The following is a 23,774-nucleotide window of genomic DNA, read 5'->3' as shown; positions in this document are numbered from 1 at the left end:
CACAATAATTACAGACGTACATTATCTGTGTGTACTAAAAGCACATTTAAAGATACAGTCTTCAACAGTGCTGTTAATTTCAACACTAGAATATGATTAATTGATTGTGACTGTTTACTGCTACTTTACCGAAACCAGATCATATTAACTTTCCAGTTTGTTTACATTACTTAAAGGCTGTTTCAGCTGCACACACAAGTTTCCGCCCTCCATAAATCGTTCTTTCCATTCATGCTCATGCAGCAGTGAGAGGTTATTAATGGTAAAATAAATAGTACATTTGTCAATCTTTCAATTTAAAGAAATTCTGATTGTCCTAAACTACAGATAAAATAATGCATGTAATCTGGAATATGGACTCAGAAACATTTACTGTACATAATGTTGCTGGTATTTTCCTACCAGGGTTGGACCATTGTGTGGGACATTTCTTCTTTTCAACCATACAGTATGTATGATATAATCTGTGGAATGACTTGATTTTACATAAACTCTTGACTAGATGAAATACAGTAACATTGACCTTTCCTCCAAACCAATCAATACACAGAGGACGGGCTGTGAATTCAGTATGTAAATCTGTGCATTCAGCAACTCTTGAACAAAATAGACTACTGACCTACCCAGTAGCTTTACAATAGTACAAAATGTGTGTGTTTTTTTTTTCATTTCTGACGTAGCCTACGCCTTTTTGAGAATAAGGCTTGCATAAGCCTGACTTTACGTCATTTCCTAAGTGCTGGAGGAGGAAGCACTGAACTGGGGTAAATACAGTTTCGTTTGCTTTTTCTGAAAACTTGCGGGAAGGTACTTTTTGAAATGTTGTCTTTTCGTCGTGCCATTTCATTTTTTACTAACCCTATTTAAAATAAAACTAAATAACACTGAACTGCTAGGTTATGCAAGTCTTTTGTAGGACAATGTCTTTGTTGTGCTCGAGTTTTACCAAGCTCGGAGATATGTATCAGTCTTGTAATGTGTGTAAAATGATTGAGTGAAGACAATGGGGTATATTGTGTCGCAGATTGTATAACCTGTGTAAAAAAACCATAAGCCACCGGCTTTATCAGAGCTACTTTGTATACGTTTTACTGCAGTCTACTTTTCACTAATAATTAAGTTTGTTATCATTTTAAAGCTTGAGCATTTCCCTTCAACATAAAGTAGATTGCAGAGTTGTACAAGTAGGCATTCACAGACTATGCCGTGAACACACCCTTCTTTTCCTGCATATATTAGTGCACATTGTGAGGGCTGTGCCACCTAAAAGCTGGGTGTGATGTTGAAGGTTAAGCAATTGTCTTGCGAATAGAGTATTGTGTGCATAGTGGCATGTACAGTACTATTAAGTGCTATTTAGTATGAAAATTAGAGCATTTATTATGAATTGTAAGAAAAAAAGACCTTGTTTAATAGCAGATATTTAATTAAAAAGGCACATGTTGTTTTGAACTTAGCAACACATACAGTATGTGAAATATACTAATTTATACTAAACATTTAAAGGTAAAAAAAAAAGAAATAACTTACGAAAATATGTCTTGTGTTCTTGTTTGAATGAAATTTTACATGACACAACAACACATGTTATCAAGTAGTGGCCTGGTATGTGCAATGCACCACATTTCTGGAAATGAAATGTCTATAATGTTACTATAAAGTGTGTTGTTTATGTCATTACTCACATTCGTGTGTAAATTACATTACACGTTGGAGATAAAGTGGTTTCAACTGTTGACTGTTGCTCCAAAAAGTGTGTACCTAAAATAAAACACATTGTGTGTGTGTGTGTGAAGTACATTCAAAACTATATTTTGTTGTAGACTTTAATCATCCACATTAATGGATAGTAGAAGAAATGAAACAAACTTTTGTACAAAGATTAAAAAGAAAACTAGTGAAAAAAATAAATACCAAAATCATAAATGAAAGTTCAGATAGCACAATCTAATCATAAATCAATGTTTCAAGGATCTTAGATGTCAGTCTTTTTTAATTTATTTAATTTTGTTTCAAAGTATTACTGTTATTGATCCTAGCACAGAAAAAATACATAAATAAAATAAAAAACAGTTTAGTTAAAAGTCCTTTTATAGTATGATGCAGTGAGATTCCAAAATGTTATTATTTCTGTATTTATTAAAAATTTACTGCCTGAACAACCTCTGATATGAGCCTGAAATGTCAACGTTAGTGTATACTGACCTTAATGTATATGTATGTGTGTGTGTTACACTCAGTCAGGATTCGGTCAATCACGGACAAAAATAAACATTTTGCGATCTGAGCATTTACAAATTATCAAAGAATGAAATGAAAGTTTATTTCGGTCTTTGAGCAAATTATTTTGGTGAAACTGAAAATATCAAACAAGCAAAGAACAAAGCAGAAAAGAGACAGCTTCATAAGTCGTTGAGTAAAGCCATACAATAAAATTGCGAAATGTGCTTTGAGCAAATGCACAGTTCCTAAACAGATTTTGAAGATGCTGCTCAATCTGCGCTTTTGCGCCCCCTTGCGTAAATTGAATTTCCATTTAAGGGAAGCTGTTTTTTTTTTTTTTTTTTTGTACACAGCTCAAATAAAGAATTGAATTTCAATTTAAGGTATGCTGTTTTTTGTCCTTGAGTAAACTGAATTTCGATTTAAGGGAAGCTGTTTTTTTGTACACAGCTGAAATAAAGAATTGAATTTTGATTTAAGATATGCTGTTTTTTGTCCTTGAGTAAATTGAATTTCAATTTAAGGTATGCTGTTTTGTTGTTAATAGATTATTTTTTTGTTAATAGATGAGTTTGCATCATTTGAATGGAATGAGGAAGGCTGTTTGGTCCCGGTCATGCTCTGAGTGAGAAATATTTGACCCTGATGCTATTTGCAGCAGTTGGTGGTTTTTAATAAACAAGATATAATAATAATAATAATAATAATAATAATAATAATAATAATAATAATAATCTCAATTTGAATACAGTTATGTTAAATACGCTTCGTGCTGCGGGATTCTTTGTGACATATATTGGCCATATTCTGTTGTGACGGCAGTCGCAAAAGACACGTGTGTCTGTTTGGTTGTAACAATAAAGTGCCTTTCCTGCTCACTATTTCTGTCTTGTGAATACATAACAATGGCATCCAAGCAAAGCATTGGGTGGAATTTCTTTACCAAGCATTATTTTATTTTTATTTTATTTATCTGCTTATTTATTTTTAAATAAAGGCTACTTATTTGATTAGTGTAGTGTGTGTGTGTATGTATGTGTGTGTGTATATATATATATATATATATATATATATATATATAGTTTATTTTTGGTAAGAAACTATATCTGTGCAATAACTGTAGATAAAGCATTCTGTATTGGAAGCCACTCGGTTATTATTATTAATGGATCACAGAGTTATCACCGACATAAACCAACAGGATGTTGTTATGTTGTTATGTTGTTTTCTTTCCTATTTAGTTCCTGAGAAGAATAGTCACTGCAGTTATTATTATTGAGGTGTACTTGCCCCAGTGTTATTGTTTTCTGTAAAACATTGATACCCTGTTAGTTAAGAAAAGGGTTAATGCAAAAGCTTGTTTTAACGTTGCCTTTATTACGCCGGCCAGAGACCTGCGTGTACAACTGTATTGTCATATTGTCTACATTTTTCAATTCTCAAATTAATAAAGCGAAACCTGGATAGTAAAAAGAGATCCTGGTAGTGTTGGGTCATTTAAAACCAGACAGGTACCCTTTTATTTGTATATATAAATATATATATATAGTAACCTAGCCGCCACTCACGGTCGTTCGTTGCTCCAGGACAGAAAATTTAGTTTTAAGCGCTGACGCGCTAATTTTAATAAACCAAAGAAACAAAAATGAAAACAAAACCTAACTCTGTTTTGGAGCACTGACTACACTCGTCAGGAACCTCTCCAAAACCGGACAGCTAAGCTGTTTACCTGTTAAAACGAAACACCATACAAAACAAAAACACACAGGTTTGTTCAAATAACACAACAAGGCTTTCACAGTAACCTCCTTATTACTACGATTGAGCACACTTATCAATCGGGCTCTCCACACAGCAGCCCTGAGCAGACTGACTGCTTTCTTTAAATACCCTGCACCTGGCTCTAATTTACAATATTAGCCAGGTGCAGGTGATTATTAAACAATAAAATAATACACGTTTATATGTGTGTGTGTATATATATAATATATATATATATATATATATATATATATATATATATATATATATATATATATATATATATATATGTCACATTTTGTTGAATTAGAAATAATTTATGCAGTTTTTCAAACTTTTTTTTTATTCAAAGCTGTAGTGGTTAAACTGAACACTCTTATATCAGGAGGAGGTTACACGTCAGCAAAACTTGCAAAGAAAATATACAAAGTGAAATTTACTGGTTGCATAAGTATTCAGCCCCTTAAGTCAGTACTTGGTAGAAGCACCTTCTGCAGCAGTTACTGCTATGAGTATTTTTGGATAGGTCTCTACTAGCTTTGCACAGTAGGATGGTGAAATTTTTGCCCATTCTTCATAGGAAAATTGCTCCAGTTCTGATAAGTTTGTTGGGGATCGTCGATGGACTGCAATCTTGAAGTCTCGCCATAAGTTTTCGATTGGATTCAAGTCAGGACTTTGACTGGGTCACTCAAGAACATTAATTGTCTTCTTGTTCAACCACTCCAGTGTGGCTTTGGCTTTGTACTTCGGGTCATTGTCCTGCTGAAATGTGTTTAAACCCCAGTTTCAGAGTCTTGGCTCACTCAAACAGGTTTTCCTCAAGGATTCGACCTGTACTTTGCACCATCCATTCTCCCCTCTATCCTGACAAGCTTCCCAGTCCCTGCTGAAGAGATGCATCCCAATAACATGATGCTGCCACCACCATGCTTGACAGTTGGGATGGTGTTGACTGGGTGAAGTGCAATGTTGGGCTTGCGCCAGATGTAATGCTTGGAATTTAGACTAGAAAGTTACATTTTTGTCTCTTCTGACCGCAAAACCTTTTTCCACATGTCTGCAGTATCATCTACATGCTTTTTCGCAAACTCCATACATGCTTTAAGATGAGGCTTTTTGAGTAATGGCTTCTTTCTTGTCACCTGTCCATACAGGCCAGCTTTGTGTAGGGACCGGCTTATTGTTGATGTGCAAACACTGACTTCCATCTCTGACACGGACCTTTGCAAGGTCATTGTTGGCTTCAGAGTGACATCCCGGACCAGTTTCCTGCTTGCCCAGCTGCTCAGTTTGGGAGGGTGACCTGATCTGGGTAGTGTCTGTGTGGTATGATGCATCTTCCACTTCTTAATGATGGACTTCCTTCACTGTGCTGAGAGGGATAATCATCGCCTTTGAAATTTTCTTGTACCCTTCTCCTGCTCTGTGCCTCTCTACCACTTTATCCCTTACTTGTTTTGAAAGCTCCTTGGTCTTCATGGTTGCTTTGTAGGATCACTATGTGAGTTGCAACTTGAAAGTCTTTATATACCTGAGGGAAATTATCTACAAGTTAAACCACGTTGTGTACACACAGGCTGAAACCATTTCACTAATTTTGTGACCTTTCAAACAAATAATTTGCACCTGACCTGATTTAGGGCTGCAGTAGCAAAGGGGTTGAATACTTATGCAACTGAGATTAATTTGTTTTTCTCTGTAAATCTTACTTATTTATATTCTATATGCATTTTTTAACTTTATCAATGTGGAGTTTTCTCGTCTGGTTCCTCAAAATACTTCCAAAACGTGGCTTCCTTTGTTTAGAGATGCCATTTTAAATGTAGAACAAATTCAGAAAAAACGCTGGTCATTAACGTTATTACCCAGCCGTGGAATTGATACCATACCACACCTACAACAGGCATGAACACACACACACACAGTGCACCAATGAAGCGCCAGATCGACCGACAATAAAACCCGCTCCAGTGTCAATCTTTCTGTTGCACCAATTAGAAAAGCTACTTGGAGGCAATTGCCAAACCCCTTCCTTTTTATAATATCCGCCCTTACTGTTGCACTAGAGCAGTGTGGTACGCGACGGACTAATGATGAAAAATTACTAAAATGAATGCGTTTGGTGACACTTGTCACGTGACCGGTTATACGTCTAGCAAATTATTAAATGTTTAACCACTTCTTTAGAGTTTATATGTTTTAAACATTTAAAATTCCCATCCCTACTAGATTCGTAAACTAGAATTGAACATTTTAGTCAACATTTAGAAATGCCTGATAGTGGAGCGGCACTTCTCCCTGAAGCTTATTTACTGTAGGCAAATATTGGGTTTAAATTCTGTGTGTTGTGAATGTAAAATTCTATAAAAAGCTGTACCTATATTGTCCAACAAATATTGCAGTTCAGCTGATTCCAGACTACTGCTGTTTTTGCTTTCCAAGTTCTGTTTTTAATTTAGTTATCTGTGTATGCTAAGTACATTTTATATCTGTTTAACCAGTCAAATGCATCTGAGACTTGGAGTATTATACTTATTGTATTTATTTGTAAGTAAAATTATATGAATGTGTAAAATGTTTTTATTCATTTAGTGAAATCTCCCAGAATTTTTGTACAAAATATAATTCTTGCAGAACGTCATGTATTCAGCTGTGGAATAAAGTATCTTCGCAGAATCTATGATCTGCATACTTAAAAAAAATTAATGCAGTATCATTCACTGCAGTATATCTGGCTATATGTAACCCTTAGCAACTTCCAGACACATTTATGGTCTGTCCACATCATTTCTTGAGTAGACAGGCATTATCCAACTAGGCCACATGGGCTTTGAAATCTTGAAACTCTAACAGTCACTTAGTTTGAAACAGCCAAACATATTTGCTAGATAATTGACTTCAACAACAGTTAAGTATCTTCGACTGAAGAAGAGGACACTATACAAACAATACTACTTGAAAGCCTTACATTAGTTGACCATTTGTGCTTTTGTACCACTCCATTTCAAAACTACTGTATACATTTACGTTTATATTACTTGGTAAATATATTAATAATAATTATGTTTTTTATTTTATTTTATTTAAGGTCATCCTGAATGAGCCAGGTTTCTGTTAAAGAGTAAGCCTTGCATTTTGAATATGCTCCGACTGGCTGCATCATCCTTATGTGTTTACTGCCAGCGTCTCCAGATCTCCTTGCCCCACAGCAACAGGTTCCATATTAGTGCTGGCCGGTGTGCTGCCCTAGGTACTGGAGATTCAAAGGCTGAGAACAAATGCACTGTGGACTGCCTCTGTAATTTATCAGTGGATATTAGAAAAATACGCAAACTGAAAGGTTGGGTGCTGTTTGAAGATACCACCTACGTCAATGAAATCGCAGGTGTTTTAAAAGAAATGGGTGCAGACAGGATGACAATAGCTAGCATACTGGAACAGTGTCCTGAGGCATTGCTTTGTACCCCTGCTGAAGTCAACACTCAGAAAGAGTTGTGGAGGTCAGTATGTCCCAACGAGAAAGAACTAGTAAAGATAATTGAAAAGTTTCCTTATTCATTTTTTACTGTCAGTCACCATGCCAACCAGAAGGCAAACATTGAGTATTTTCAGGGATTAAATATGAACAAGAGGACACTCAGCAAACTGATGGCCAGTTCGCCCCAGAATTTCAGCAACCCAGCTGAGAAGAACAAAGAGATGATCAGTACTTTGCAAGAAATGTATCTGAAACTGGGTGGACTGGAAGCCAATATGAAAATTTGGTTGCATAAACTTTTGAGCCAAAATCCATTTATTTTAATGAAACCCCCTGGGACAGTAAAGGATAACATGATGTTTCTGCAGAAAAGGGGGTTTACTGATGCAGAACTTCTTGCACTTCTGTCTAAGCTAAGAGGGTTTATCATTGAGCCATCTCCTATTAGCATGGAGAAGAGCCTGGCATACGCCAAGGAAATGTTACAGTGCAGTGATGATCAAGAGCTGAAAGAGATTGTATTAAAATGCCCAGCTCTTTTGTACTATTCCGTTCCAGTTTTAGCAGAGCGCTCAAAGGGACTTTTAAATGAGGGCATTACTATTGACCAAATAAAAGAGACCCCAACAGTGTTGGAGTTAACAACACAGATAGTGCAATATAGAATAAAAAAATTAAGTGCTTCGAGGTATAATATTAAACAAGGCAGTCTTGAACCTTTAAATGGGACAAAAAAAGAGTTTGAGGTAAGCTATGGAAAAATCCACCTGAAGAAAGAGCGACCATTGTTTAATCCAGTGGCTCCCTTGAAAGTTGATGAATAGCAAAGTGTGTATTTAGGGTAACAATCTGCAGAAATGAAAAAGAAACAAGATGTAGCTGCATTGTTTTTGAATACTGTTGTAATTTTTTTTTCTGCAGTATCAATTACTGTAGTATCGTGCTTGTATCAAACTATAGATGTCTTTGGAAGTTATCCAACTTGAGTGCAATTTCATTTTTTTTCAAATGTAATTGAGTGTGTTGAAAAATGTATCGCACTGAAGGAAAATAAAAATGAACAAGTGAAATTGATTATTATTATTTTGAGTCTTCTGTTATTAAAAATGGGATAACACAGTAGGGACAAAGTCATGTATTATAATTAAGTTTAAGTCGGTGGGGAAAAAAAGCTAAATAGACAATGTACTGTGCAGTGCATTGCAGTTCTTGCCTATAAAAAGGCAATATTGATAATGAAAATGTGTTGTGTTGCATTAAACTTCATTTTCTGTAATAGGTCACAAGTGCCAGTTTTGTACCATTTCATTAAATGTCAAACAGGAGAAATGCTAATTGCGTCCTTACCACTTTGCTGTGAATTTTGGATTCAGTCCCTGAATATGTAAGTTGCCTCTTCTGATAGCTATTAGATTCACCTGGTGTACAAGAGGTTGTGAGGTCTTGCATTCTGTGACAAACACCTTTACGTCTGCATGAATACGTTATGAGCTTTCCAGACTTTTCTAACAGTCCCTTGTAAAGTGTACAAGCTTTTGGAGTGAGTGACAATGCTAATAGGTCCCAGTTCCTGCCAACTGTGCCAAAGAGATCAAATAAAATAAACAAGACAGCAGGGAGGTTTCTAGAACTGTTACTGGAAAGTATGCACTTTAATTAGGTCACATCAGTACCAAGAAGATAATGAACAAAGGCAAACACATGGGGCAAACTGTACTGCCTTAAGCATACATTCAGACTTAATGAAGATACATCATGGGACTTTAAAATGTTTACACAGTTTCTACTGGGTAAACTTCATTGAAACAGAGAAAGTTGGCTTGTGTTTTTTTTAGACATGTTTTACCTTAGAAAAACAAATTAAACTTTAATTGTTTGCGAGTTGAAAATGTATTCATAAGTCAAGGATAGACCCCCAAAAAAGGAATAGTATGTTGATTTCAGGGACTTGTACTGTATTCCCTGAAATCTAACAATCTGTGGCACTGGCTTTTAACTAGGCTATTTGAAACACTTGTTTATGAACAGATACAGCTTAAGATGCAGGCCATAGTATGTACAACAGAACACAAGAAAGGGACAACTTACAGTATAGCAAAGAGCCAAAGCATTATTCAACCCCAGAACATACTAGAGAAATGTTGGCTGTGGCAAACATTAAATATCGCTTGTTTCCATTTTATCCCCTTAAACTTATGATGTGTTCTGCTTTTTCTATAGTATAAAACTTGTTTTTATGGGATTTATTTGAATTTCCTAATGCTTTTTGACAATAGAAAGCTATACCTCAGTTAAGAAGATGATTATTATGTATTTGGTACAGTACTACCATTCTTCGCTACATCTACATATTTCAGTCTCTCATAAAATTACTTGCATTTTTTTAAACATACCTTTAAGGACCAGGAGGTTTTTGGTCATTGACTTGTGAGAATATAAAGCCAAAACCAAGGTGCTTATTTAATTGGCAGATTGTGCCTTGCAGCTGTCAACTGTCCATACTTGTTTCCAAAAGCAGTCTTATTGGTGATAGATCTAAATACCACTATTGTTTAAATCATTAAAACAGGTTTACTGTGGGTCATTCTTCATTAAGGATGTAAATCAAAGGATTTGTGTATAGAGATCATAAGATTAAACTATTTTTCTTTCTACGTCCTCAATTTCCTATAGCAATGCCTTTTAAAGGTATTTGCCTGTATAGTTACTACATTTACTTCTTACTTAAAGTTTCTTAGATAACTGCTGTGTAAGTTTCTGTTTTCAAACTGTGATTGTATTACTGAATATCACACCATCAAAGTAGTAGACTGCTTCTCCACACATTGATGTGGCTCAGAGGGTGCGGTAATATCCTGTAAAACATTACTACTAGGCCAAACCCTGCAATCAACTGATCTGACTTTACATTGGATGTAAACAAAACAGGTTGTGATCATTTTCAAAGGTAATATATACTGCTGTGCAAAAGTCTTAGACATGTTGCATTCTTATACTCTGATGCATTATGAGCATGAACAATTTACTCAAAGCCTCCACTAGTGTTTTTTGCTATTATAACAACCTTGACTTGCATAAAGAAGGAAAAACATTAAGTGAAATAGCTTGCATCAAGGTGTGGTATTCGAAGCATAATCAACAAGTACAGAGAAACATCATCTGTAATTGACAAACCCAGGACTGGAAGACCCAAAAATCTGTCTAACAAGGATGAGCAATACTTGAAGATAATATCCTTAAGGAATAGAAAGAAGACAAGCGTTGAATTGGCAAAAGAACTGGCAGAAGGCACAGATGTCATTGTCTTCTTTAATGGTCCTGCATTTTAGAAGGTTCTATCCTGGACATCTCTAAAGATATGTTTATTCCTGATGATGATGATTATTATTATTATTATTATTATTATTATTATTATTATTATTATTATTATTATTATTATTATTATTAGTTTATTTAGCAGACGCCTTTATCCAAGGCGACTTACAGAGACTAGGGTGTGTGAACTAAGTTTTGCTCTTAAGGAGGCTATTTAAGTATAATTTTATATTATGTGTAGGTGAGCTGTGTCACAGTTAAATTCACTTGGGTTATGTATCAGTAGAATTCAAAAGTTTGGATTTAAATTTCCATACCTTGCTCAGTATTCACATATTACACTTTAATGTGCAGTATTTTAGCTGTATTGGTCACTTTGAAAAAATGCACTGCTTTTTCCAAATCATATATAGAAGTTTTACACTTGGGCCATTACACCAAAGCCATTATGAAACTCATATTTGAAAGAATGCTTGAGGGACAGTAGTGTATGCTAGCGATTCATGTTCATTTAGCCATGTCCTTCTGGGCCTTCAGCTAATCCATATAACCAATACAAATAAAAATACATGTTTTACTTTTATTGTCAGCATTAAAAAGAAAATAATGCCAATAACTGATTTTTTTTTTTATTACATTGCATAACCGCCATCTTGAAATGCACTTTATAAATAGCAACTTGAACCTGTTTTATAGTATTCCGAAGTTCTGATTTTTAAAAAAAGAAATGACAATAACGTTATGGAATAGTCATAAGAAACTGCCATCATTACTTTAGAGAAGGGAAAAGAATTTGCTAAAAATAGTTATAAAAAATGTTAACAGCTCCCCATGTATCTGTCTTATGACTGCCATGTGCAGTAGTGATTTGTGTACTCCATGGAATGTGAGCCTGTGGTCCCATACTTATCCCAGAAATTATGCCTAATAACAGCAGAAATGTCCTTTGGCTTTGTGTGGATGAGAATATCGCCTTGATTGAAGCCTCTCCTTCAGATTATACTTTTGTTCAGAAGGCTCGTTTGTTAGGGAGAGGGGGCGGACTAGCTAGTATTTTTCATAATGAGTATAACTGCAAACAAATAAATGCTGATGAATTTTCTTCATTTCAATCTCTAACTTTAAATATTAACTAGCCACGCACCAATTCTTATTGTAAGCATTTATCGACCACCAAAACCTTGCCATCTTTTTCTATCAGAATTTGCCGAATGCTTGTCTATATAATCTACTAATTATGATAGGATTATTATTCTTGGAGATTTTAATTTTACACATTGATAATGAAGATGATTCAAAGGCTTGTGACTTTCTAAGGATGCTAGACTCTCTTGATTTCACTCAGCATGTGTCAGGTCCCACCCATAACCGTGGACACACTTTAGATCTTGTCATTACTCAGGGTTTAGGTGTTCATATCTCGTCCATAATTGATCTTACTATCTCTGATCACTTTTGTATTTTATTTGAATCTTCTCTACCTGTACCTAATAAGTGTGGGACTTGTTTAATTAAAAGTCATGCAATTAATCCCTCAATGGCAAAAAGGTTCTCTGAAATTATAACTTCACTGCCAGCAGCTCCTTCACAGTCCCTGTCGACTCATGAGTTAGTTGACAGATTTAACTATCTGTGCACAACTACTTTTCATACTGTTGCTCCAGTTAAGAATAGATTAGTCTCTTCTAAATGTAAAGCTCAGCAAGTCATGCTTATTTCTCTAATCTTATTGAGGAAAATACAGATAATTCTACAGTGCTCTTTTTAACAATAGATAAACTGGTAAACCGTTTTTTACCACCTGTTAGTAACATTGAAGTGTCTTCAACTAAGTGTGAATTTCTTAATTGCTTTCAAAATAAAATAAAGTCCATTAGGGATCAGATTCCAATTTATGGCCCTGACTTAAGTATCCCAGACAGACTGGGGGAAACAGTTCTGCAATATTTTGCTTTGATTACTGCTGAGGAATTAAACATGACTGTAATGCAGATGAAATCTGCAACTAGTACTTTAGAGCCAATTCCAACTAGATTTCTGAAGAATATATTTAGTTTCCTGTGCAATGATATTCTTATGATTATAAATAATTCACTGGAAATTGGAATTGTTCCGTCCTCTTTTAAAATTGTCCTAGTTAAGCTGCTCCTTTAAAAAAAAACATACATAGATAGCTCACTTCTGATTAACTAGACCCATTTCAAACCTCCCGTTGTTAGCAAAGGTCCTTGAAAAAATAGTACTTAAACAACTTAATGTTTTCTTGAGTTCAAACAATATTCTTGAAAAGTTTCATTCTGGGTTTCGTTCTAATCACAGCACAGAGACTGCCCTGGTTAGAGTAACAAATGATTTTCTGATGAGTGCAGATTCAAATTCTATTTCCATTCTGGGTCTTTTGGACCTTAGTGCTGCTTTTGATGCAGTGGATCATTCCATTTTAATCTGTCTGGGATAAGGGACGGGTGGGTCTGGCGGGTAATATACTAAACTGGTTTAGATCCTACCTCTCTAATATCAGCAGTTTTTTTGTTTCACTGGGGGAGTCAATGTCTTCTTTAGCAAATATCAACTGTGGTGTCCATCAGGGTTCTATCCTTGGTCCTATTTTATTCTCTTTATACATGCTACCTCTAGGCCAGATCATTCGTAAGCATGGTGTAAATCTTCACTGTTATCCAAATGACACGCAGTTATACATCTCAGTGAAACTAGGTGATATCACTACATCAGTCCTTCTGGAGTGCTTTACTGACATAAAGACTTTGATGTCCCAAAATTTTCTGCAACTTAACTCTGATAAGACAGAAGTTTTGATAGTGGGTGCTCAGCAAACACCTAACTCCTAATTTGAAATCTGAAGTGAGAAATTTGGGTGTTATTTTTGACTCTACCTTACGTTTTGAGTCACACATCAAAAAGATTATAAAAGTTTGTTTCTACCATCTCAGAAATATTGCCAAAATTAGATGTTTCCTATCTTTTTCCGATGCAGAGAAAGTAGTCCATGCCTTTATTTCTTTGAGATTGGACTACTGTAATGCTCAATGCACAATTGCTATTTTTACAATGGACCACGAGGAGATTTAGTATTTTTTTAGTTAGGCAGCAAACAGGTTAAACACTTAATCATGCATTTTACAATAGTAAAAAAAAAGCAGTTTAAAAGAAAAAAATGTTCTGAAGATCTCCAATTCAACTTACATTTATTTGTTTTAACTTAATACATTTGATTTTTAATATTTAAATTTAGTGTGCCCAGTTATTTTGCCCCTGATTTTCTTCCCAATTTGGAATGTCCAATCATTGTTCCCCTCACCGCAGCAATTCCCCACACAGCTCAGGAGAACCGAAGGTTCATTGAGCATCCTCCAATCCCATGAACGAGTCAGCTTCCTCTTTTACACCCAGGAACTCGAGAGCGGATGTCAGCAAGCTACTAACCTCTGGAGGTGTCTGCTTTTGAGCTCACTGGGCGCCTGGCCAGTAGGGTTCGCTGTAGCGCCAGAGCCAAGGTGACCTCCCTGTGCAATCCCCAGCGAAGACCGATGACTTCACGAAGCCAGGACGCCAACCTGCGCTGTATGACTCACCCGGCACACCACGTGGCTGTGCTTTTACCAGATGAGCCTATGTCAGCCATATTTAAAGATATATTTTTTAGATCCTGTACATTTTCCTATTTTTTTTTTATTCCTTACCTGTTTAATATATTAAGTGTGTTAAGTCTGATTAGCTATTTTTGTTTAGATCATTACTATTCTAGCAAAAAAGTTTTCTGAAAAGATCTCTCATGGCTAAAAAAAAATATCCCGTTCAGGAAATGTTAAGTAAACAATTCTGTTCAACTCCTGTAGTATGTGTGCCCTAGTACTCACGGTAAAGTTTTGTGCTTTTAGCCCCACACATCCAAAATATCGGAACATGGAAGGATTTATTAGTTTTTTCCGATTTTTTTTTTTTCGAGGAACTGATTAACCTAAGCTAAGTGCTCATACACACTCTTCTAAGAAGTCCTTAAAAAGACATTCCTTAAAACAGGTTTAGTAAATTGGGTCCATCAACACACTTCTTAACTATAAAGTCACACCATTATCAAGTTAAAGTATACTATCCAATGCAGACTAAGGACAAGTTAATGTATAGGTTCAATAAAAGAGGAAACAACGAACAGTAAATTTAATAAAACACCATGGAAAGATTGTTTCACTTAAAATATGAAACAATATAACAGCCATACTACATTCACCACAAATTATCCCCACTAGTAAGACCGTTGTCTGTGAAGAACAGTAGTGTTGTCAAATTGAATTATACGCTAAACCATGGGAGGTTAATAAGAGGTAATATAAATTGTTCTTTTTCATTTAAACCTGACATACAGTATTATTAGCAAATGTTACACGTTGATTTTATGGCTTATAATTCACAGGGAATATTAAAATAGATGACAAAGGCAATTAAAATCTATCATTTTCTGCTGCGTAGGACCTAGTTGAAGAATTAAGGTGGTAAATATACTGTCTTTGAGGTTATATAGATCTTTAAAAATGTATATCTGGTTCGAAATGTAAGCTCAGCAATTGTTATTACATTTTTCTCAGACAGAAATGATTTTAGTCTACCCCCCACACTCTCTCAGTGATGAACAGCTCATCACTTTTTATAACGAACCTGCACTGTATGACTCGCCCTGCACACCACACGGCTGTGCTTTTACCAGGTGAGCCACTCGGGGACCCTTTAGTCTGACGTGTTAAATAATTAGATGACTGGGAGTTTACCCTACTGTAGCCTTTCTTGATCAGTGTAATACTCATCGTGGTATTGGTTAACACAGCAGGCATCCTGTAGGGGTTTTTTTAGAAATAATTTCTTAAATAGCACTCCTTATAAACCAAGTTCTTTTTTGACACATCCAAATCACTAAGACTGTTTAAAATATATATACGTCGTAGACTCTGCAGCAGAATACCATAGTGACTGAATCAGCTTCTCTGAGCAAACCCATATGAGTCAGTGAATCAACAAATGGAAGGGATTTGATGGAAATGTTTTTATTTCAGACTATTTAGGGGTGCTGTGGACTCAACTAAACTGTCTGATTGCAACCTTAACAGAAGACTGTATTCTCAAAATTGTATTGTCATAGTGTTGCCAGGTAATCCTTTGCCTTAGCATGTCAGGCATGTGGTTCTAGATCCCAGAGTTTTCCAGAACAGTTTTCAGATCACCGTGGTGGCAAATGAGTATGTTACAGTTAGGTAAAAACTGAATTTTTAAAAGTTCGATTTTGGAAAACGACATTTCTCTAAAGTCCTGTCATTCTCTGCTAGATGCTGATGCATCAGTGTTGCGAATGCAGACACAACCCTGGAAAACGTCTTCACACAAAGAAGACATGTACTTATTTACATATCTAAGTTAACAGGCTTTTAAATCTGAATGAAGAAAATGCCAGAATTTGTTCAAAAAGTGCACTTTTTGACTTTGAATCAACAAATAAACAGTGATTTAATAACTGGCTTGGTAGAAAACAGTACCAACGTGCCAATTCATTAATTAAGCTGCAAATGTATTCTGCCATATGGAAAATCTTAATTAATTGTGGGTAAAGTGATGTATTTACTAGCTAAACTGGCTGCATTAAATACAGGGATGATGCTGGCTACAGCATATTTCCAAAGAATAATACATTATGATTGTTGCCGTGTCTTTCATTTACTCCGATCTTTAGCCATTACATCAAACATTTGAGTCATGTTTTGCTTTCTTTCCAGCAGCTACAATAGTTTTTTGCTTTTGTGACTTTTTCAGCTGGAACAGCAAATTGTGAAAAGTTGTTCCCTTTCAATTCGAAGATGACCAACAACAATACATTTGGGATATGCCTGCCACAGGTCAGGTATTTACTAAGCATTTTATGTCAGAGCTGCTGAGAGGCCCCTCCAGAGAGTGTCATCCTCGGTCCCGCCTACTGAGGGAATAAGTAGTCACTCCGCGGAGATCACATTCTCTTTTGCATCTCACAGTCAGGTAGGTAAACTAACCTCTCCAGTTGTGTGAGTGAGTCTGTGAAAGAGCTCTCACTAAGAGTTTTCTGGTAGTTCCCCTGCAATTTATTGTTGGAAGTCAGCTTGCCACTTCCCCGGAATCAGAAACTCGGCTTCTGAAGACTATTAAAATATAAAAAATACGTCCCATCAGGACATCTGTTAATCATACGCAGACAGATGGTTTGGTGGAATTTTTTAATCAGACCCTAAAGCAAATGCTGAGACAATTTGTGAATCAAGAGCAAAAACGTTGGGCATCGCTTCTCCCCTACCTCCTTTTTGCAGTGAGAGAGGTGCCGCAGAGTTCGACAGGGTTCTCCCCCTTCAAGCTCTTGTATGGCAAACAGCCTTGCGGCATCCTCGATCTGTTGAGAGAGGGGTGGGAAGAGCACAAAGGCTCGTCCAAAAATGTAGTGCAACATGTGCTCCTACTGAGAGATCACCTGGAACCCAGGAGGCTGTGTGGTCCAGTGATTAAAGACAAGGGCTTGTAACCAGGAGGTCCCCGGTTCAAATCCCACCTCAGCCACTGACTCATTGCGTGACCCTGAGCAAGTCACTTAACCTCCTTGTGCTCCGTCTTTCGGGTGAGACGTAATTGTAAGTGACTCTGCAGCTGATGCATAGTTCACACACCCTAGTCTCTGTAAGTCGCCTTGGATAAAGGCGTCTGCTAAATAAACAAATAATAATAATAATAATTTGGTCGGTCGTTTGGCAACCTCAAATCGGCAATCAAAATGCAAGAATTCAACCCTTTCGACCAGGAGACAAATGAATGCTGCGGCTTCCCTCATCGGAATCGAAACTGTGTGCTAAATGGCAGGGGCCATATGAGGTGATTCGGGCTATAGGAAAGGTAAATTATGAAATTAAGCAGCCAGATTGCCGTAATGAACGTGAAATTTATCATGTTAATTTGTTAAAGCCCTGGCAGACAAAGGAGGCCTTATAGCCCGAGGCAGAGTAGAGAATGATTTAGGCCCCTGTCTAGAGACTCCTAGCACCAGAAACATTCCAATGGGGGAACAGTTACTTCCAGATCAGCAAAGAGAGCTGCGTAAGTTAATTGAGGAGTTCAATGATGTTTTTTTCTGACTTGCCCAGTAGAACTAACCTTGTTGAATATGCTATTATCACTCCCCCAGGTGTCATGGTGCGAGAAAGACCTTACCGGATCCCAGAAAGTCAATGAGGTGGCGTTAGCAAAGAGATGGACGATGCTCGAAATTGGGGTGATTGAACCTTCCAGGAGCAAGTGGTGCAGTCCAATTACCAAAAAGAATGGCACCAACCGCTTCTGCATTGATTTCCGTAAGGTAAACACTATTGCCAAGTTCGATGCCTACCCCATGCCTCGGGTCAACGAGCTTCTCGATAGACTGGGAACGGCTAGGTTCATCTCCACTTTGGACCTGATGAAGGGATACTGGCAGATCCCATTAACCTGCAGCTCTAGAGAGAAAACTGCATTTTCAACTCCTGATGGTCTGTTCCATTTCATAACCATAACCGTTTGGGCTACATGGTGCACCCACTGCCTTTCAGAGACTGATGGACCAGGTCTTACACCCACATTGTGAGTATGCTGCAGCGTATATTGATGATGCTCTAAGCCGTATGCTAATCTGGTGGTGGGAATGTTTAGCATTATTTGTTCTTTCAGTTTTCAAGGCATTATAAATGCCTTGCTTATCATCTCAGGTTCCAAGTAGAGTCATCTGTGGTGCTAACAACTTAATTTCAAGAATTGCGGTCACATTTTCCAAAAACTGCCAATCTAAGATCTCTCTCTCTCATGTCCACATGACTTGCCTCAGGGTCCGGCTCAGGATGACATGCAGCGTGTCTGGGAGAGGGAGGAGGCTCTCGGGGAATGCCTCCCAGCACTTTCTGCCCCACACCAGCAGGTTCAGGAATGTTTTGTCATTTTTCAAAGGTCCCATACTTTGATTACCATAATGTCAATTGAGTCATTCCTTTAATCTTGATTTATAAAGCAGTGTTATGGAGGTGATAAATTGCACTGATGCTATTTAATGCATTTTTGTTTGCCAACTTTGTATCAGACTCAAAGTCACAATGACGAGCGCTGAATGCCTTTGTCTGTGTTGATGACTTTAAGCAACCACTAAGCTTTATGGTATCGAGATATTTACCTGGGGTAGAAACAGACGAGATGGTGCCCAATTTTTTTTAAAACTCGCTCCTATTAAAAAAACACAAAACAAGTAAAAACCAAATAGAATTTAGAAAATTCCATTACAATAGGATGGGGTATACACTTTTAGTGAGTTTAAGTAGTGAATTATTTGTTTTCTGTAAGCATTCCTGTATATCCTCATGCTTTTCATTTATCTAGTGTTGAAATAGTTCATAAGCATTTGTCCAAGAGATTCACTGAGACAGTCTTAGTGGTAAATACAAACTTCAGTTTAAATCACATGGGTGTTAGTTACCAAGGTGGATTGAAACAATTTCACATGAGACAGCCACCGTATAGTACTGTTTAATATTTAAACAGTTTTACATATGGCCAATGCAATACCTCTGTAAAGAATGTGCCATATACAGTATTTCATCTTGAATGCTTGCACCACATGATCATAAAAAATATCCATGATGTCTAGGGTGTACCCAGGGTGTTTTGCTGGGTTTATTTGAACATTACAACAATAACACCAGTGAAAAAGAGATTTGGTAAGCAATGAGAAAATACCTTTTTGTTACTTACGGGAGGTTCCATGGCAGGCACCCATTTTTCCCCCCGATACCCATGTTATTGCAAGCTGCAGCAAATCAGCCTGGTCGGTTTTGTGTGTGATTTCTCTCCACAGTCACACGTTGCTGAGCCAGGCTCCACTCTTTAAAGAGCTGCACAATAAGCTCTGAGAGAGAGACTGAGCGCTTTAATACCCACTGAATTGCACTCACGCTGAATTCATAGTGCATTCTTTGCGTCGCTGCCCTTATCCTGTAATGCTAAGAGATTACTGGGTGGTTGTCAGTAATCTCTAAAACAGGATATTTTCTGGTTGAACATTTATCATCAGTAGTATGCCACCACCGTTTGTCTGTTACTAAGAATGATTCATTTGTTTACTGTGTAGCACCACTGTAGAAGGCCACTGATGTTTTAAATTTTCTTCCGCCCAGTTTTATTTACCAGAGATCAAGGTTCAGATTGATTTTGCAATTGGGATTAGTGCAGGGTGTTTTAAAAACATGGGTATAATTTATATACTGTATTATCATTATCATTTTATAGTAATTACCATTGCTGGATTTATATTTAACTATTGCATCACTGTATTTCTGTAGATATGCATAACAAGGAAATACAAGGAAGCCTGGAATTTCTGGGCAAAATGTTTGTTTCTAACCACTTTACATGTAATTGTTTTACTCCCTTTTCAGTTATAATTGGGTGCAGAAGTACATTTTGTTTTACCTTAAACATGTTTATAGATTAGGAAGCATATCAGATTATGACAATGCTGTCATCGGAGGTATCGTTTTCATATGTACAATATGAAACAAGGTTATGTAACATCATAAGGTTTTCATTATGCCACATAATGTTAATTAATGAATAATGCTAAAGCAGTCTTATCGATTTGACTGTAGTATATTCTTGTACCGTTTTCTTTTTTAACTGCAAACACTATCAAAATGTATATTTTTGCTGTATTTTTCAGGTGTATTTTGTAATATTTAACTTCCATTATACTTCATAAGGATCATTTTTACATTTTCTTTCTAGAATTCGGTCATTTTATTTCATGTAGTATTTGATTTTCAGCATTTTTAGTTATATGCTTCTAGATTATTGTTTCACCCCCGATTTACTCCCCAGTTTAGAATGTCAAATATTTTTTTTGCTCACCGCAGCAATTACCCACGCAATTCAGGAGAACCAAAGGTTCAGTGGGCATCCTCTGAGCCAATGACCGAGCCAGTTTCCTCTTTCACACCCAGGAACTCCAGAGCAGATGTCAGATCTCTGCTGTTGTCTGCCTGAACTCACTAGGCGCCTGGCCGGTAGGGTATGCTGTAGTGCTATGATGTGAAAAAGCAGGTTTTGCAACCCCATTTGTAGGGTCCCTTTTCTCAGTGAGTAACGTTTTCTAATCTGCACATTTCAAGGGCGGAGTCATATTGCAGCACAAATTGTTTAGTGTAATTTCCCCTACAGGTCATTTGTTTGTTTATTTATGTTATTATGTATTTATTTATTTAATTAAGTAAATGCAACTGGTAATATGCAGCTGATTTGATAACTAAAAGAAAGCACTGGCCCTGAATATCAAAGCTTTACCGACCATTAGGGAGGGCTTTAGTGGCAGTGTTTTAACTTTGACTGTTTTTTGTGTTCCGAGCAAAAATCTAAAATGGCCAGTAAAGATAAGAACAATCGCAAAACCCCAAGTCTGACAGTATGAGGAATGTTATGCAAATTAAGTGGGTACCTAATTAACATACCCCCCGTGCAAAAATCAAAAGGGTTGATGTGGTCAGATTGAGTATTTTCTGCCTAAAGTGGTTATGCCCGTTTCAGAGTCCTATATATATATATATATCTATATATATCTATATATATATATATATATATAGATATATATATATACAGTGCCTTGCAAAAGTATTCAGACCCCTGACCAATTCTCTCATATTACTGAATTACAAATGGTACATTGAAATTTCGTTGTTTGATATTTTATTTTAAAACACTGAAACTCAAAATCAATTATTGTAAGGTGACATTGGTTTTATGTTGGGAAATATTTTTAAGAAAAAACTGCACGTAAACCAAGCCACTAGGAAAACATTGCATTTCAATTCTCGGAAAGCACAAGTAGGAAGAACAAGGGAGCAAATAACCACTAACACAGGATTTTAATGACAAGGACATTAATAAAGGAGAAGCTTTAGATGGTGCACTGGTATTATACATAATGGCATTTGGCATTGTTGTGTGCAGAAAAATAAACTTAAATATTCAATATTATAGGCTTTACAACACAACAGAAACAGCTTAATGGGGTCATATACGAAGGTAAAAAATAACCTGAAAGCAAAAGAGGGTCCGTCTAAAAACCTCATCCCATTCAATGAATACCATGCATTGTGTGAAATATAAAATATATTGATGGGTCCTACATAGCCAAAAATAAATAAATATCAAATATTTACAATTATATCAAGTACATTATATACACAAAGGTCCAGATTGCCCCTGTAAGAATATACATTTTTTTAAAAATTTAAAAACGTGGAAATGTGCTTACAGAAAGGAGAATGCAAGTCATAAATGTTACTTGTTTTCAAACAGGCGTGTATTGTCTAGTAACTGAAAAAGACAAAATCAGTTTAAAGCTGTCAAAAGCATGATGACAACAAAACCCAGCATGGTAAAACAAGTATTCCTGTATTGAATCTCATTCTTGACAATGAATGAAGGCTTAAGAGCCAATTATTACCCTGGTATTTCAGCTTGTTGTAAAAGTTACTAAAACTGTAATTAACCACTCAGTTACAGTAAACACACACACACACACACACACACATATATATATATATATATGTATATATGAAAATGAGTACTGGCCACAGCGTTAGTTACTGCCAGTTTCAAATACAAAATGGGAAATGCAAACTGCAGACTCTTTTGTCATAATAGAATGTTATCTGGAAATGTGTTGTCCTTGTCTCTTATGAATATGTACGTGTACAATAGGATTGTAGTAAATATATATGCAGTCAAAAAATGTTTAGCACATAATACAAGGATAGTACACAGCGCTTTCTTATGTAATGTTGTTTTTTTTTATTATTATTTGTGTCAGCAGAATCAGCAGAGCTGCACACACAGGAACGACGTTTTTTATTATTATTATTATTATTATTATTATTATTTATTTATTGTTTTTTTGGGGACCAAATGAGGCAGGCTGTGTTTTAAGACAACCTAAAAACTTAATGGAAACCCGGTTTAAGAAAGCTGTACGATATCAGTAAGTCGTGCAAGACCAAATTGGAACTCAGGCACAAACATAGCCTCTGTATTTTACACACAACCCGGAACTACTACCAAAATAGAGTGAGAAAATGGTGAGACTTGTGTTTATTTTCCCATGGAGATTGCCCCACTGTAATCCATATAAACCTAGGTTGTTTCTTCCTGATTTCTCAACAATTTTTTGTTCCTAAGTACAGGTACCTTCACATGCATTTGTTGGTATTGTATTAAAATTGCGTGTCAGCGTTGGTGTTTTGTTTAACATATCTTCCTTGCGACTGTACTTGTTGTTTCTGCTTTTCAGCGTCGCTCTCATACGTTCTAGGTGCTGCTTTGCCAGACAGTTACAGGTTCTGATCTGTGTCCCTTTCGCGCCGCAGCACACCTGATAAAAGTGGCATGTGACTTGATCACAGGTGAAGTCATATGATCAGACAGTCCCTGCTCCTCCAATGCAGTACGGCTTTGTAAAACAGACATGTTGTTCCTATCCATACAGTCACACGCTACTTATTTATTTTTTAGAGACTGTATTATAAATTATATATATTTTTTGGTGCCCCTCAAAATCTGAGGTCCTGGGCTGCAGCCCCTAAAGTCCCTGCGTTAATCTGGCCCATTAATATAATATATATATATATATATATATATATATATATATATATATATATATATATATATATTATTCACACCCTATGCTTATACCATAATTCAAGGTAACAGAATTAGGACAAGCATTTAGTTAACTTTAACCACTTTTTAATAAAACAAAAAAGCAAAATACACAATTTATAGTAATTTATTTAATATTGTGTGTGCCCTCCTTTCGCTTTTATTATGGCTTTTAGACGTTTACAATTATTCTTAACCAGTATGTTACATCTTGTTGATGAAATCTGGATGCTTTGGGTTGTTGTTG

The 23,774-nt window shown here is 36.3% G+C and overlaps 1 protein-coding gene across 3 annotated transcripts in view; it reads left to right on the top strand.

Moving 5' to 3' along the window:
• Positions 1 to 624: 624 nt before the first annotated feature.
• Positions 625 to 23,774, top strand: part of mterf2 (mitochondrial transcription termination factor 2) — a 28,960-nt gene continuing 5,810 nt past the window's right edge. Inside the window, exons 1-3 of one of the 3 annotated variants that reach the window (XR_009307271.1) lie at positions 625 to 764; positions 16,598 to 16,816; positions 17,985 to 18,415. Coding sequence is in view for 2 of the 3 variants with exons in the window: in XM_034033715.3 (XP_033889606.1) it covers positions 7,129 to 8,289 (1,161 nt within the window). In the remaining variant the exon portion in view is untranslated. Of the gene's footprint in view, positions 808 to 7,075; positions 8,536 to 16,597; positions 16,817 to 17,984; positions 18,416 to 23,774 lie in introns of those variants that run through there. The other 2 variants (XM_034033715.3, XM_034033716.3) reach the window with 2 other exon arrangements.

The sequence above is a fragment of the Acipenser ruthenus genome, chromosome 14 (assembly GCF_902713425.1).
Source record: "Acipenser ruthenus chromosome 14, fAciRut3.2 maternal haplotype, whole genome shotgun sequence".
Lineage (NCBI taxonomy): Eukaryota > Metazoa > Chordata > Actinopteri > Acipenseriformes > Acipenseridae > Acipenser > Acipenser ruthenus.
The sequence above is the reverse complement of the archived record's forward strand: the minus strand, read 5'-3'. Positions and strand labels throughout refer to the sequence as shown.